The following is a 15392-nucleotide window of genomic DNA, read 5'->3' on the forward strand; positions in this document are numbered from 1 at the left end:
TCTGTAAAAAGATCTCGAACCATTTACTTTGATAGGTTTGGCTTAACGATATCGCTTCATAAACACGTGCACAATATGGGCAAAATACAAAATATGGTCTGGGGGTTTGATGAGGAGCTCATTTACAATTCTCACATAAACTTGTTTCTAATTTGAAAGATTAAATATCAAGATTTATTGTTCAGTGTCTAAAGATTTCTATCCAAACTAATTCTGCTGTACTGTGTGCCTAACATACTGTATGTTCAGTATATAATAGTAAAGCGAATGAGAGTTAAATCATTTCACAATATAATACCAGCTGATTTTCTTTTATTTGCTGCATAAGCTGACTGTATAGAAAACTTGCATTCAGTCTTGACTTATATATCACATATTATACATGTACTTCCCATAGGAGTTGGACTGATCTCTTTTATGCAATGTTGCATTTCTCTTTTTGCAAAGCGGTTGATTCCTACAAGAGGCTGATTCATCTAAAGCATTTGAAAAGCTAGTGGGATTTGCTCTGTGCATTATAGACGCTGCTATTGTATGTCTCATTGAGCAGCAGAGAAAGTTTACAACTGGACCTCTTGCTGATCTGTCTTCTCACATTAGAAGTAATAAAACAAGATGGAACAGAACAACAAAAGAGCATTGGCATTTTTGCTTAGCTCAAGAATCGAGTTTTCAACAAGTGCAAAATTGCTCTCTGTAATGTTTCTTTTTATTGATTTAAAAGATCAAGGGCTATGTTGTGTCACTTAATGGCTTTCTTACGGATCCACCACCATATTATTAACAGCGCTGTGTTTGTCCTTGGCACATGTTCTGTCAATATAGGTGTGTTTGTGCTTGAACATAGAGCTTGTGTTCCATGCAAGAGTGAGCAGCCATAGTAATCCTCGTCTAAGCAAAAGGAGCACTTGTCAGTGTCAAGTGTGATGAAGATGCATCAGTGTTCTCTGCATTTGGCCACGAATGGCACACTAGGGGGCCAAATGTGTATTTGTAGATCATTTAATTGTAGAATGGAGTGGCTGTTTTGGAAACAAATGGCTCAGCATTTATAAAAAATAACAGTTCCTTTGAAATGCAATAACCATCAATGTCAGACATCAGTTTATGTCTGGTCTTATTTTTATTTTTTATTCAGTTTAAATGACAGTAACAGCTTTTCAACATTCTTTCAGCGCAGAGATCACAGCCCACTGATCTTGTCATGAGAAAGGGCAAAATTGACACTGAATTGTGGGTAATAAGATGTAAAACTGTGACATCTACTGGAATAAAAAATTATTTCATGACGAGGGTTCCTGGAATGATAAAACCATGTGTTTAATCATGTCATAATGTCTAAAAACAGTGTTGAAACTAAACTGTAGCTCTTCTTATTCTCTGATATTGATGTCACACATAGGAATGTTTTATTGACAATAAAAGATTACTTTCCTTCAGCTCTCAATAAGAAATACCATGTCGAGTAGCTTTGCCTATTTTCATAATTGGTGTGAGAAAGAATGGATGTCTTACTTGACTGATGATCAACACCCAGATACACAACTGTACAACCTCATTGTACCTCATTGTTATTCACAAAGAAATTTAAATACGCTACCTCGATTTGTCTACCTTGACTAAGGTCCATATGGGTGGGGGGAAATAGCAGTAATTAGCCTACAGTAACCTGCAAAATGAGTCACTTGCAAAAAAAATTAACCCTTGTGGACCTCCTATTTTAATTAACATGTGCAAACATGCAAGTTCATCAATCAGGTGAAGGTAAGCAGTGATGTTCTTATTTTTATCATTTTAAAGTCATTTTAAAATTGCAGTGGCAAAACTGCATTATGTTGTTAATTAAATTATGATTTTTCACCAAAGTAGGTCAGGTAATTGTCTAATAAGGTGATCAATGCTACTATTTTTATATGTGTTTGTGTGTAATACATGGCTGCATCATGAAAATCATCATCAGTGTTACCGGTTCTCATTACGTTTAATTAGGTGTAACTGCCAACAGTAAATTACATTTATTTATTTTTTTAATCCTGCAATTATTCAGTTTGACCTTGCATGAAATGAGAAAAAGGCAAAGTAATATAGGTTTGATGTATGATTGATGAGTTTCATTTTCACAAAAAAATATATTAATACATAAATGGGAATGCCAGTACAATTGTAAAATGGCTCAATTATTTCATGCTACACACACACACACAAAACATTCTCATGCACAAATTTTATTTGATTATTATAGTTAAAATGTGATTAGCTACCACGTTTTGGTAAGACAGGGGGGCGCTTTAATCAAAGATAAAAAGTTTGACAACTATTGTTATAAAACCCTCAGGTCTTCTTCAAAGAAGGGGAGATTTCTACTGAATTCTAGTGGCATCAGGATAGAAAATATAAAGTATGATCAAATAATGCAAACTTCACCAAAAGAGTTCAATGTACCTGAAAGGAAATATTGCTGACCACTGAAGAACTGCTTTTGAGAATCTATTTTATTCACTTTCTTATAACATATAAAGGTTTTTCTTGATGACACATCTTAAAATGAATCACTAAACTCAAGGCAAAATGAAAGAGAAAAAAATACAAAATATAATGCATGCTCAGCAGATCTGAGCTAGACTGTTATTTGCTATAAACATATGGGAAACTACACAGCTTTTAGAAGGAAATGACCTCTAAATAGCCAATTGATTTCTGCAGAATGCTTGCTTGCAGGCAGAACTCACAGTTGTGTATTGTTTGACAACTAATAAAGAGTTGGGCTCAATCCTTCATGAAAGTCTTGCAGTATGAAGGCTCTGAGGATTCGCGATAAGAGGACAAGAGCAAGAAAGAACAGGGAGACTGAGAGAACTGAACAGATGGGAATAAACAAGCTAACAATTGCCTGTGTGGATTCAAGACATGTCAGCACAGGTTCTTCAATTCAACATTTACTCATGCTGACGAAGATTCCAGCTTCACACAACAGCAATAAAGCCACAGGGGATCACTGGTGGCATGCTAATATGAATATTGATCACAAACATATTCAGTCTCAACCTCGTAATTTTTTGTGACTTGGTTTATTGGGCTATAGTTAAGTCTTTTCAGATCAGAATTTTTAATAAAAAAAAAAAGGGTTAATGAAAATTAAAAGTGTCAGAGATATAAGAACTTTCATGAAAACTGCATTCGAATTTTTATACCATTTTTAAGAAAAGATTAAAACGAATCACTTAAAAAATGTCATGTAACCAATAAGTAAAAAGTGCTTTTTTTTTTACTTTCCTTAATTTCCTTAACCAATTTCTTTGTGAGTGTATTTATGTAAACATGTAATCATGACGTTTTTAAGGGGTTGATATTTAACAATCCAAACAACCATTTCTTGTCATTTTTCCTGTTCGTTCCACTTTGATTAAATCATGATAAAAGATTGTCAAAATACCAAAAAATAAACCCAAAACTACCTCTGTATTTAAAGCTACAAGCAGCATTTATCGGGGTTCAAGCATTTAAGTTTTATTTAGCAAGCATGTAACCACTTAAACTACAGAAGGAACAGACCATTTTCAGGCAATTTATCACTGTTATAGCACCACCTATGGTCCAATCTCTAAAAGACTATGCATGCTTCTTTAGATTCATATGCTGCATGTGCTCACCTATTTTCATGAAAGTTTTCATTTAGGATTTATAGGCTTTTGAGTATATTTTGCCATGCCCATTTTCTAAATGACCCTGTTATAGCGACCCAATGGGTAAAGTTCAACTTTTTTTTGAAAATTGATCAAGAGAGTCCAAAGAATTGTACTGCACAAGTTTGGTTCTGATCAGGCGAAAAACCTAGGACTAGTTCGCAAAAGTAGGTTTTTCACATAATCACAAATATTTAATGAAGATTTGATTGACAGCATTGGTTCTTGAGGCAAAGTTGTTCAGTATGAGGAGATTTATCAAATGATATGCATATTGTGTGGATCTGTTGTCTCGTTAGCGCCAACTAGTGGCCGATTTCTTTCAAAATTCTTACAGACCTCTAGGACCATGAGTCGAACTTTTGCCCACCGATTGTTCCAATTGGCCTTCGTTAACCTTGTCTAATAGGTGCTCAAAATTCATTGGCCGATGGCAGCCATGTTTTTTGAGATACGACAATGTCCTCAAACACAATCATGCCCCCTTGGACCAAAACACTGCATGCCAATTTTTAAGTGAATCAAAGTAACGGTTGGGTTTTTGTTCATGTTATAGAGCCACTATGACCAACGATTGGGCCCATACACATGTGTACCAAAAGTGGCTCCGCCCTTAATGATCATTTTAAACTTCAAAATTTCAACTTTTTTTGGTAAGTATTGATATTCAGACTTGAGAGAACATTTCTACATTGGTTTGGTTCTGATCGGGCAAAAAACCTAGGTCTAGTTCGCAAAAGTAGGTTTTTGACAATATCAAAAATGGCGGAAATGTTTTCATACCGGAAATGAAATCCGTTTGTTCGTCTCGAGCTAAGGATTACAATGATATAGGACACTTGACACAACAAACGGACTAGGAGTTATGAGCAGTTTTGCATTTTTAATCGCTGTACCGCCACCTATTGGCCAATCTTGGTCATACTCTCTCCATCCTCTCCATCCACCTCTCCCCAAACTGAGACCTATCATCTGGCCAAGTTTCAAGTCTCTAGCACTTACGGTTCGGTCTGCACGATCACAAGTCCTTACAATTACAGTAGGTGCTTGAACCCCTAATTAAAGTGTAAAAATGTTGACATGTTTGATATCTTGCCACATATTCCAGGTTTCATAACTACAAAACAAATTAAACATCGAAATTAAAAAGCCCTTACCTGTCATGGGGTTTATCTGGAATCGGCCGTCTTCATTGCCAGAGAGGATAGTATATCGCACAGGCTCATTATCGGTGTCATCTTTGGTGCGTGCAGACACACTGATCACCTCCGACCCGACCTGGAATGATTCTGGGATCTGTACATAGTACTCCGAGCTAAGGAACAATGGCTGATAATCACTCAGGATGACAACATGAACTGCAATCGTGGCAAAGGAGAAAAGTCGAGGGAGGCCTCGATCCGTGGCTTTAACTTTCATCTCATAAACGGACTTGGTCTCCTCAGCTAGAGATCTCTCCAGTCTCAAAATGCCTGAGATTTCATCTAGGGAGAAGAAGCCACTGTCGGCACCTTGAAGAGAATACCTCACCTCTGAGTTCATACCTGGAAGAGTTATACAACATAATATTCTCAGTATTTCAGTGCTGGAATAGCAGAGCAACAGATGACTAGATATGAGGATTTGCGACCTGTTTTACAGAAGACGGAAGTTTGTTGCACATAACCCCCATTGGCTACTCTTGATTTATGTTCACATTGCAAGATAAAAACATTATGTTCTTTGACTTTATGTTCACATTGCAAGATAAAAACATTATGTTCTTTGACTTTGCACATTTGTGCATTACTTATGCTTAGAAACGTAAGGGCATTAAAGGGTTAGTTCACCCAGAAATCATTTACTCACCCTCATGTTGTTACAAGCCTTCCATAGTAGGGGAAAAAATACAGTGGAAGTCAATGGCTACAGCCAACTGTCTGGTTACCAACATTTTTCAAAATATTTTCTTTTGTGTTCAACAACTTGGAACAACTTGAGGGTGAGTAAATGACAAATTTTAATTTTTGGGGTGAACTATCCCTTTAAGTCACTTGTTGAAGACATATTATATAAGAGCAAAGTAGTTCAAATTCACACGAATCCCTGTGACGGTACTCTACATGTTCGCACACATCTCCAGGTGTGGTCTGTCCCTCTCTAATCATGTTTTTCTGTCACAGCTTTCAATCCTACATCAAACGTTGCATACCTTTAGGTTTTCAACCTGCATGTGATGGGTCAAAGAAAAAAGCTGTGGGGCTTTTAATACTTTCTAAGTGGATAAGCTGAAAATAGTCTGTGTGTTTTGCTTTAAACCAGCCATTCGTGACAAGAGAAACAGTGCCATACCTGTGTCTGGGTCTTTGGCATAGATGACAGCAATAGGCGTCCTTATCGTGGTGTTGTCAAACACAGTGATTTCATAATGGCTCGTGGAGAATTGTGGCGGGTTGTCGTTCATGTCTTGCACCATGAGTGTGACGTCTGTCTGACAAGAGCGGCCACCACCATCAGTCGCTTTGACAACAAGATCATATGCTGATTCCTGCTCGCGGTCCAAGACTGCAAGAGTGTATAGCTCACCTATAAAAAAATTAATTAAATAAAGCCATTGGAACAAGGTGAAACAGGGCTTAAAATGACAATAACAGGGGAGGGTTAAACACTGTGTTGTAACATGTTTGGAATCTAAGACAAGCCTTGACTAGTTATTTATTGGATAAATGTGTGCAACAGATTATTTACTTGGAGTTAGTGGTTTCATTTCTTTACCATGGCTTCAAAAACAAAGAAAGTTGTTGTTTCAACTTAACACTACAGAGTTGGACACGGTCTTTTGTTTCTAAATTTGCCCAAAGCATTTCATGCATCTTGTTTCTTGTTAACCCAATATAACTGTCTTAAAAGATGTTACATTTAGATAGGATCCCACGGAAGAGATTAGGTCACATAAACGTATCATAAATCAAATACTTTCATTGTTTTCAAGGAATTCCAAAAATTCCAAATGTCCTGAGAAAGTTGCCTCTTATCTTCTTTGTTGATTTGATTTCCTCAAACAGCAAACAAAAGCAATCTCAAACTTTTCTTCAATCTCAAACTGCTCTAAACAGTGAAACCTGCAGGAGAATCGAGAGATCAAAATTACCAGTTTTGGAGTCAAGATGGAACTTGTCTGCATTAGGTCCGTGCAGAGTAAATGACACCAGGCCATTTGTTCCAATGTCGGGATCAGAAGCAGAGATCTTCAGGATGAACAAGCCTGATGAGGAATTCTCCATGACTGTCTCGGTATAAAGTAACTGGGAAAAGGGAAAAGGGAAAAAAGTTGGACTAAGTTGGTTAAAGTTTGTACTTTGTGAACAATAAACCAAGAACTTTTAGAATTTCTTCAATTTAGGTTCTAGTATGTAGGCTTTTCTAAAGGCAATTTTATGTCCCATGGGTGATTTTTAAAGGGGAACCTAAAATGCCCATTTTCACATGATGTAATATAAGTCTCTGGTGTCCCCAGAATGTGTCTGTGAAGTTTCAGCTCAAAATACTCCACAGACCATTTATTATAGCATGTAAAATTTGCCTCTATTTGGGTATGAGCAAAAAACACGCCATTTTCATTCGTGTATCTTTAAATGCAATTCAGCTGCTGCTCTCCACCCCCTTTCTAGAAGAGGGTGGAGCCTTTACAGCTCGTGCTTCGGATACTCCGGCAACAACAAAACTGGACAATCTCACGCAGCAAAAAAAAAAAAAAAAAAAAAAAACTGGAACAGCGTATTTTCAGACACTGGTTCTGATTTATGGGGATTATAAAAAAGCAGTAGGTGGATTTTTTATCATTATAGGCTGTTTTTTCACACACACTGTGGACAAACATCAGTGTTCAAACACCTTATAAAAGTGAATTTTGCACAATAGGTCCCCTTTAATTGAATAAATGCCAACATCCTTTTTTGTTTGTTTTAATGAATAGCACATTAAAGCCACCATGTCTTACTGTTTTCATCATTCATTTTATTTGTTTATTTATTTATATTAAGCATGTATTTTTTATATATCCACAGGGACAAAACTGCCCATAGTTGAAGAAACACACATTAAAAAATGCAAAAAAACATACTGATATCTTCTGGAGAATGCCTGACTTACTTGCTCGCACAAAGGACTGTTGTCATTGAGGTCAAGAACATGGACTTCAACATTGGCAGAGGTTTGAAATCTTCCATCTGTCGCTATTATATTAAGGGTATATTTGTCTTTGTCTTCTCTGTCAAGCGGACTTTTGGAAATCACTGTCCACTCGTCCCCTGCTGCTGTGACTGAGAACTGGCCCAATGGGTCTCCATCTTCAGAGATGAAAACAGCAACAGTATGTGTTTAAAGCCAAAATACATAATTTCGACCATGGAAAAACATGTTTATACAACAACCAAAGTTGAAGTAAAATGTCAAAGCTGAGCTGTAAAGCCAGAGAACTATCAGTTTCAGTATACTAATAGTATTATATTAACATTCTATTAAATAGACAATCAGCCACAATTTAACTAAACAAGTGACTTTGCGTACCTGTTATATAACATACAATCTGTCTATTTTCTGCAGACACATCTTTATCAGCAATTGTCAGAGTGACAATGGTTTCTCCAGGCCTGCTGTTCTCTAGGATGGACCCTTGGAACAGTTCCTCTGTAAACTGGGGTGGGTTATCATTTTCATCTGTGATAGTCACCTCAACTAGAACTGAAGAGGTCAGTTTGACAGTGTCACCATGATCAGTGGCCACCACGTAAAATCTATGAAGCTGTTTGGTCTCAGAATCAGCCTCTTTTAAAGCAATAATCCAGCCAGTTTGTGAATCAATTGTAAACATGTCGCCAACATCATCTGACTCTGGCTCAATCGTATATGAGACTTCTCCGTTGACGTTTGTGTCTGCGTCATTAGCTGTTACTTGAATAACTGTGGTGCCAGGGGGCAAATTCTCAGCCAGGAAGGCCTTATAGGGGTCGGCCTCGAACATAGGCCGATTGTCATTAACATCTTGAACCTCTATGTGAACGGACACAAGAGATGCAACATCGGTGCCATTGTGATTTCCTTGAGCGATCACATCAATCTTGTATATTTTGGTTTTTTCATGGTCAATGTTCTTCTGCACTACAACTGTACCGCTATCTTTGTCAACAGCAAAAGCATGTTCTTTGTTGCTGTCTATAGTGTTGCCATTCACCAAGCTGTATATAAGCGGCATGTCAGCATCTGCCTTCACTGTGCCTATCTCATATCCGATAGGGAGGTCCTCAGATGCTGAGAAAGAGTACAATGGCTCAGTAAACCGGGGCAGAGCGATCTCCGGTGGGACCACCTTGACTTGTACTGGCACAGAGGAATTGTAAAAAGGAATGCCTCCATCTCGAGCCTTGACTTTGAAGGTGAAAATCTTATTCTCCAAACCAACCAGACTCTCTTTGACGCTGACTACTCCGGTGAAAGGGTTGACCTCAATAACATCTTCAGTAACCTCCTCCGCTTCTTCTACTGTGTAAGTGACATCAGCATTTTTACCTTCATCTGCATCATAAGCCATTATCTGTATCACTGGCGAGCCTTTGTTTACTGTGGATTGAATGGAAATCTGATACTCTGAGGCTTTAAATTGAGGGATATTATCATTCTCATCTGTAAGAATGATCTTTACAGTGCAAAACCCCACTCTTCCTCCACCATCCTTGGCCATGACCTTAATCGCAATCACTCTTTGCGTTGGATTTTCTCTGTCCAATGACTGAGAAGTCACAATTTGTCCATCTTCATCGATGGAGAACTTCTCGTCGGCAAGCTTGTTAATTATGGTGTAGTCTACACTGCCGTATGGCCCATCATCCGGGTCAATAGCAGCCAGTCTGGATCACACGAGTTCCCACTTCTGCGTTCTCTGCCAGATCTGCCTCGTAAATGTTCTGGCTAAAATAGGGGCTGTGCTTGTTGCCGTTTGTCATGTCAATGTTAACAGGGGCAGTCTTCTGAAACACACCATCGGAAACTGCTACGGTGAGGTTATAAAACGGATCCAGTTTTCTCTTGCACACATTAGAGAATGAGATAAGTCCAGATGATTCATTAATAGAGAAATATCTCCCCTCATTGCCAGATAGGATCTTATATTGGAGGTCATCCTTACTATCGCGATCTGAAGCCTGAACTTTGATAACAATGTGGCCACAAGTGGCCATTTCATCAAGAGAGGCCCGATAAGATGGCTCACTAAAATCTGGAGGGTTGTCATTGACATCTATGATGTTCACAATGATGTGAGCCTCACCACTGAGCGGTGGTGCACCTTTATCCGTGGCTTTAACTTTCAGAGTGAACTGCGGCATGGTTTCATAGTCCAATACTTGCAATGTCACCAAAATCCCACTTAGTGGGTCAATTTCAAAAAAATCACTTTTGTCAATCAATTGGTAAGTCACATCTGAATTCCTGTCTGAATCTCTGTCAACAGCGGAGACCTGTAAAACAGATGTGCCTACTGGAAGGCCCTCAGACACATCTGTAACATAAGACAGATTCTGAAAGACAGGGGCATTGTCGTTTATATCTTCCACATCAATCTCTACTTCTGCTTCGCTAAAGGTACCCGTCACCGAATCTGTGGCACGAACAGTCAAAATATGCTTTGTTTGAGTCTCAAAGTCCAGGAAATCAGTGACACTTAAGACCCCTGTTTTGAAATCGATGTTGAAAAACCTGGATGCATTGTCTTCCTCTAGATTGTAGATAAGGCGATATCCTTCTGGGTTTCTTGCTTGCACATGCAGGATTGTTGTAAAAGGAGCAATATTCTCAGGTAATTTCAGTGGGTAGTACTGGCTTTGAAATATTGGATGAGAACGATTTTGCACTTGGACGTAGAGTGTCCCGGCGGCTGACAGACTCGGCTCACCCTCATCTGATACCAGTACAGTGAGCACATATTTATTCATAGACTCAAAGTCTAGAGGTCTTTGTAAGGACACATCCCCGAGATAAGAGTCAATCCGGAAGAGATTGAAATCATCCTCCAGTGAAAATATTATAGATCCATTCTCACCAAAGTCATCGTCGGTTGCTAGCACTTGGAAGAGAACATCCCCTGGTTCAGTTTCCTCCGATATCATCAAAGAATGAGGCAAATTTGATATTTTCGGTGCATTATCATTGATATCATCTATGTAGACTTTAACATGAGTGACATCAACACGTGGTGGATGCCTCATGTCTCGGACCTCCACGGAAACATCATACTCATCCCGTTCCTCCCGATCAAACGGAACTCCGGTGGTCTGCAGGACTCCAGACGATGGAACCACCACAAATTTCCCATGTGGGTTCAAAACAGTGTACTGCAAGGGCTCGTTCAGATAGATACCTGTTGCTCTCAGAACAGCTAAAGTTTTCACAGACGTAGTGTTCTCCAGTACAGTGGCTACATGCATCCTGTCCTCGAATTTCAGACTAGTCTTTGTTGCATTGGTGATATTGAGTTTCACTAGGGTAGTGTCTTTATATAACCCATCGGAGGCAGTTATCTTCAACTCATTATGAGACTGCAGTTCAGATGAATCATTCACTGAGATGATTCCAGTGGACTGGTCTATTTTAAATGCATTTTTATTACGACTCTCCGAAATCATGTAGGTGACTGCTGAATCTGCATCATGAGCTGTCACTTGGATCACTTTCATGTCTTCAAAAACTGGTAAGCTCAAGCCAGTTTCATATACAGGTAAAACAAATTTGGGAGGACAATCATTAAAGTCCATTACGCGAATGTTTACTCTGCAAGGCTTGGAAGAACTTAGCGATGGCTCACCAGAATCCCACACCTGAACGCTGAAGAAAAATTCAGGTGTCGTCTCAAAGTCAACTGTAGTCTTTAAGAAGATGGTACCCATACTCGGATCTATTTTAAACACTTTCTGTGCTGCAGGCTCAAGGATTTGGAAGACCAGAAGAGCATTTTTGTCTTTGTCCGCATCTGACGCCTTGATCACCAAAGGTGTGTTGTTCTCACCAGTCACCATGCTGTTTATGGGTGCAGACTCACTAATCTGCCCGTAATAAGTGTCCTGACGGAAAACAGGTGCGTTGTCATTTTCATCTATCACATAAATGTAAATAACAGCATCAGATGAGACTCCCGCTGTATTTGTAGCTCTTATTTGCAGACGGTAGGAGGAGTTTTGCTCAAAATCAAGTGCATTTTGGACAGATAGTAGTCCAGAGATGATGTTAATGTGGAATGTCCCATTGGGGTCGCCTTGATTGATTCTGTACAGCACTGAGGACGGGCAGCTGGCGGAGACAGATAGCACAGGAGAGCCAGGAGGTATGGCCTCACTTATCTCAGTGATGTATTCTTCGGAGGAGAACTTGGGTGGTGTGAATTCAGACAGCTTTACAGTGATGGTAACAGGGCAGAGGGCACTGCGCTGGGGAAAGCCCTGATCTGTGGCTTTTACTGTGAGGTGATACCGCTCCTGCGGAAGTTTGTCCAATGCATCAAATACACGAATGCTTCCTGTCTCCTTGTCGATTTCAAAGGCACCATCCACATTCCCACCTGGACAAAAAAGGAGATTGTTCACTTTAAGAGAATTTTGTTAAATGTCAAATACAGATTAAATGTGATTATCATTTTTTAATTGACACCAAAGAGAATTTATAAATGCCACATTAAGGCACATTATAAATGAGTATTAAGGCAAGACTTCATTAATTTATATCTGTGCTTCACATGAAGCAAAGGTAATATAGTGCTCCAGGCAAATTTCTTACCAGAGTGAAAAGAATAAACAATCTCCGCATTGCTCCCTGTATCCTTATCCAGGGCTTTGACTCTTAGCACTTCAATGCCAGTGAGTGCCAGATTATTTATGGAGCCCTCATAATGAGAATTCAGAAAAGATGGGATGTGGTCATTACAGTCTTCTACATGAACAACAACCTTCGCAAAGTTCTTTTTTATTGGAATCTTGTCATCTCGTACCTGGAAAGATAAAGTACATGGGTCAATGTGTGTGGGGTGCAATTGTTAGGGAAATAACTTTTGACCAACGATGACCCTTTTAGGCACTTTATTGAGGTCAGGAATTTTTTGGGAATGTGGATTTATGGTCTTCTCTGAGCTCTGACCTCATTATGCCAGGGACTCAAGATAATTGATCAAGATGATTTAACTGGTATCCTAAAACATGCACATTTAAAGGGTTAGTTCACTCAAAAATGAAAATTCTGTAATTTATTACTCACCGTCATGTCGTTTCACACCCGTAAGACCTTCATTCATCTTCGGAACACAAACTAAGATATTTTTGATAAAAATCTGATGGCTCAGTTAGATAATAAACACTTTCAGATGCCCAGAAAGCTACTAAAGAAGTATTTGAAACAGTTCATGTGACTACAGTGGTTCAACCTTAATGTTATGAAGTGACGAGAATACTTTTTGTGCACCAAAAACAAAAACAAAATAGTGACTTTATTCGACAATATATACACTCTAAAAAATGCTGGGTTAAATATGGACAAACACAGGGATTGGGTTGTTTTCACCCAGCCATTTTTTTCAACCAATTTTGGATTTATTTTTTTAGCCAGCAATATATTAATATAGTAAAAAGGCATGCTTTTGCTCACCCCCAAATAGGGGCAAATTTGTGGGGTATTTTAAGCTGAAACTTGACCAGACCAGAGACTTATATTACATCTTGTGAAAGAGGGCATAATAGGTGCCCTTTAACCCAACCTGCTGGGTTTGTCCATATTTAACCCAACTAGGGTTGTTTTTAACCAAGCATTTTTTTAGAGTGTAGTGATGGGCGATTTCAAAACACTGCTTCATGAAGCTTCGAAGCTTTACTAATCTTTTGTTTCGATTCAGTGGTTCGGAGCATGTACCAAACAGCCAAAATCACGTGATTTCAGTAAACGAGGCTTCGTTACATCATAAGTGTTTCGAGATCTCAATGGTTCACCACTGGGGGGCGTGACTTTGGCAGTTTGATACGCGCTCCAACCCGCTTAATCGAAACAAAAGAATCGTAAAGCGTCAAAGCTTCATGAAGCAGTGTTTCGAAATCGCCCATCACTAGATATTGTTTTGGTGCACAAAAAGTATTCTTGTCACTTCATAACATTAAGGTTGAAGCACTGTAGTCACATGAACTGTTTTAAATAAACCTGAAAGTGTTAATTATCTGTCAATGGAGGCCTCACTGAGCCATCAGATTTTATCCAAAATATTAAATATCGTAATTTGTATTCCGAAGATGAACGAAGGTCTTATGGGTTGGTACGACATGAGGGTGAGTAATTAATGACAGAACTAACACTTTAATCAAAGTATCATTTTTTTCTGGATTGATTTTGTAATAGCCTTGATTGCTCTGGCTATTATTACTATTTACATAAGACCTTGAGATGCGAGTCTAGTTGAATCAAGTCAAGTGTCACTTTACCATTATAATCAGAGTATGAGTGGAGATGGTCTCATAGTCTAGCTCCTCTTTAATGACTAGCACACCACTCCTTTGGTCCAGGTGAAAGTACTTGAGGCTGTCTGGGTTGAGGCTGCTCTGGATGGTGTAAAAGAGTCCACTGTTGGCATCTGCATCATGGGCACTAATGTGAAGGATCTCCTTCCACGGAGATGTGTCCTCTGGCACCCTTACTTCATAGAGGCTCTTCAAGAACATGGGTCGATGCTCATTTATATCCACTACTTGAATGTAGGCCTAAGAGAAGAAAGACAAACTGTTACACTCTCAGCTGTCCACTGGCTTAAAGTGAGACATATTAAAATGCAGACCTGATAACAATGGTAAATCTTTCATCTCGCATTCTATTTGCAGAGGTGCATGCTATGAATTTATCGACATGTGATGGATTTGGCATGTGTGCTCATACCTGAGTGGTTATGGCCTGAAATCCATCTGTGACTCTGACTGTTAAGTTGTAATGAGATCTTCTGCCTGCATCCAGACGTCTAGCTTTCACAATACTCCCTGTGTTCTTCTCAATGTAGAAGTCTTGCTCTTCATCACCACCTAAGATACAACAGTGGTTAGATCAGTGGTTCTCAACATAGGTCAGAACCAATCACATAACTGCACATATTTAGGATAGCAAAATAAAAGCCTTATGAAGGTTAAAAAAAACTTCCAGTGTATTTTATTCAATCAATCTTTATGGTATTTTGGTGCATATTCATCTAATATTATTTAAACTTATGCATTTCAATATTCCATAATAATTACAATAACCCATGACCATTATACCTTATTACACTCTTTGCTTATGGGACTTTTCATTGCTTTGCCTCCAAATTAAATAGGTGTTGGGCATATACAGTGCTTTTAATTATGAATTGATGTAATCGTATTGATTCTGGTTGCCTTTATTTTGGTTTACAAATATGTTTTGAGCCATAGTGTGCATTATTGATTGCTAAGATCAATATTAGTTCAATATTATATTAATACTGAATTTTAATGTTTGATTTCAAGAGAATTATTGTTTACTTTACAACACTACTTTAATATTTTGTTTGTGTCTCGGGTCACCATAAAATCTGCTGTGTTAGAAAAAACATTGGGCCAGAATAACATGTTGTTTCACACATCTGATGGTTTACCATCGACACCTCTGAGTGAACTTTTGTGGGTGAACCCGTATGCACTATTT

At 38.6% G+C, this 15392-nt stretch overlaps 1 protein-coding gene across 1 annotated transcript in view; it reads right to left on the reverse strand.

Moving 5' to 3' along the window:
* Positions 1-15392, reverse strand: part of fat2 (FAT atypical cadherin 2) — a 56706-nt gene that overhangs the window by 25568 nt on the left and 15746 nt on the right. The window contains 9 exon segments of the mRNA XM_048176076.1: positions 4841-5227; positions 6015-6248; positions 6814-6967; positions 7815-8011; positions 8232-9567; positions 9569-12270; positions 12486-12696; positions 14168-14443; positions 14616-14755. Coding sequence (XP_048032033.1) covers positions 4841-5227; positions 6015-6248; positions 6814-6967; positions 7815-8011; positions 8232-9567; positions 9569-12270; positions 12486-12696; positions 14168-14443; positions 14616-14755 — 5637 coding nt within the window.

This window comes from Megalobrama amblycephala, linkage group LG23 (genome assembly GCF_018812025.1).
Source record: "Megalobrama amblycephala isolate DHTTF-2021 linkage group LG23, ASM1881202v1, whole genome shotgun sequence".
NCBI lineage: Eukaryota > Metazoa > Chordata > Actinopteri > Cypriniformes > Xenocyprididae > Megalobrama > Megalobrama amblycephala.